At 61.1% G+C, this 2055-nt stretch overlaps 1 protein-coding gene across 1 annotated transcript; it reads left to right on the top strand.

Annotated features, from left to right (window-relative positions):
* Positions 1-4: 4 nt before the first annotated feature.
* Positions 5-2054, top strand: LOC104916347 (zinc finger protein ZIC 3; the record flags this gene model as incomplete). Its single annotated transcript, XM_010727391.2, has 3 exons — positions 5-764; positions 1282-1445; positions 1911-2054. Coding segments are annotated over 3 exons (1068 nt in total), but the record flags the coding sequence as incomplete, so codon positions are not given.
* Position 2055: the final 1 nt, after the last annotated feature.

The raw sequence follows: 2055 nt of genomic DNA, 5'->3' as shown, positions 1-2055 counted from the left end.
GTACGGCGGGGCCGCCGCCTTCAACTCCACCCGCGACTTTCTGTTCCGCAACCGCGGCTCCGGGATCGCGGACGCGGGCTCCGGTACGGCTCAGCACGGCCTTTTCGGCGGCTCTCCCGGAGGTTTGCACGGCCCCGGAGGCATCCCGGACAGCCCGGGCTACCTGCTCTTCCCCGGGCTCCACGAGCAGAGCCCGAGCCACACGTCCCCCGGCGGGCACGTGGACAACGGACAGATGCACCTGGGGCTGCGCGGGGATCTCTTCGGGCGGCCGGACCCGTACCGCGCCGTCTCCAGCCCTCGCACGGACCCTTACGGCGGGGCCCAGTTCCACAACTACAACCACATGAACATGAATATGGGCGTGAACGTGGCCGCTCATCACCACCACCACCATCACCACCACGGGCCCGGGGCTTTCTTTCGGTACATGAGGCAGCCCATCAAGCAAGAGCTGTCCTGCAAGTGGCTCGACGAGAGCCAGCTCAGCCGGCCCAAGAAGAGCTGCGACAGGACTTTCAGCACCATGCACGAATTGGTCACCCACGTCACCATGGAGCACGTCGGGGGGCCGGAGCAGAACAACCACATCTGCTATTGGGACGAGTGCCCGCGGGAAGGCAAATCCTTCAAGGCGAAATACAAACTGGTCAACCACATTCGGGTGCACACGGGGGAGAAGCCTTTCCCCTGCCCCTTCCCCGGCTGCGGGAAGATCTTTGCCCGCTCCGAGAACCTCAAGATCCACAAACGGACGCACACAGGTAAGGGCTGGGGCTGCGCGGTGCTGACCGTGCGGGGGGAGCCGTGGAAATGCCGATGAGCCCCCGTTTGTGGAGATTCCGCCTCTTTTTTTCCCCCTCTTTATTTGATTTTCAGGCCCGCTTGGCGTCTCTCCTAATTAAATCAGCGAGACTTTGCTCAAAGTCTGTTTATTTGCAGCTCCGTCTTCCTTTCGGCTGCGGGAAAGTGGGGGAAAGGGGGGGGAGAAGGCAGGGAGCAAACGTGTTCTGGGCGCTGTGTGGGGCTGCCTAAGCTGCCAGGCCCATCTCAGGGCTTCTCCTTGCTCGGCCAAATTAAAAGTAACAAAGACTGACCCGAATGTATCTGCCGTGTAACAAACGCCGCTACCTCCGTTCTCTTCTTTGTTTTTTTTTTTGTTTGTTTGTTTGTTTTGGGGGTGTGGGGGAATCCCGGCATATCCTTGTGGTGAGGGTGGAGGCAGGGAGCTGCGGGATGGAGTGAGGAGTTGCCTTCCTTCACCATCTCTGAATTTCACAGGTGAGAAGCCCTTCAAGTGCGAGTTTGAGGGCTGCGACCGGCGCTTCGCCAACAGCAGCGACAGGAAGAAACACATGCACGTCCACACCTCGGACAAGCCCTACATCTGCAAGGTGTGCGACAAATCCTACACCCACCCCAGCTCACTTAGGAAACACATGAAGGTAATCACTCCCCTGCTCCTCTGCTCTTCCTTCCCCACGCAGCGATGCTCGGCTGCCGGTGTGCTCAGGGCCGGACGGGGCAGAGCCATGCATTGCCAGCACAGCACTCCCAGCTCCCGACCCTGCTGTCCTTAATGCCTGGGCCATGGCTGGAGCACAGCCCGGCGAAATGGCGTAGTTTCTTTTTGTGCTGCTGCTGGTGCAAGAGCTGCCTGGTTTGTAGGGCTCTGCACTTTGGAGAGCTGTGCAAATGCAGCCTGGGCTGTAGCTGCAGCCCCCCACGCTGGGATACTGCAGCCCCTCCATGCTGGGAAGTTGGTGGGAGCTGCAGTGGCACTGCACGATGCTCAGAGTGACCGGCACGCCGCCGACAGGAGACCCCAATACCCCCCATGTGCACACTAGCATCCCGACCTGCCTCAGCGCTGCCCTGGGCTCGCTCCCATCTTTACCTCTTGCTTTTAGGTGCACGAATCCCAGGGCTCGGACTCTTCCCCTGCAGCTAGTTCGGGCTATGAGTCCTCCACCCCCCCTGCGGTGGGCTCGGCCGGCAGCAAGGACTCCACGAAAACGCCGCCGGCAGCCCTGCAAGGGAACCCCGGCCACAACC

This window comes from Meleagris gallopavo, unplaced genomic scaffold, assembly GCF_000146605.3.
Source record: "Meleagris gallopavo isolate NT-WF06-2002-E0010 breed Aviagen turkey brand Nicholas breeding stock unplaced genomic scaffold, Turkey_5.1 ChrUn_random_7180001888419, whole genome shotgun sequence".
Lineage (NCBI taxonomy): Eukaryota > Metazoa > Chordata > Aves > Galliformes > Phasianidae > Meleagris > Meleagris gallopavo.
This window is presented reverse-complemented; position numbering and strand designations above follow the sequence as displayed.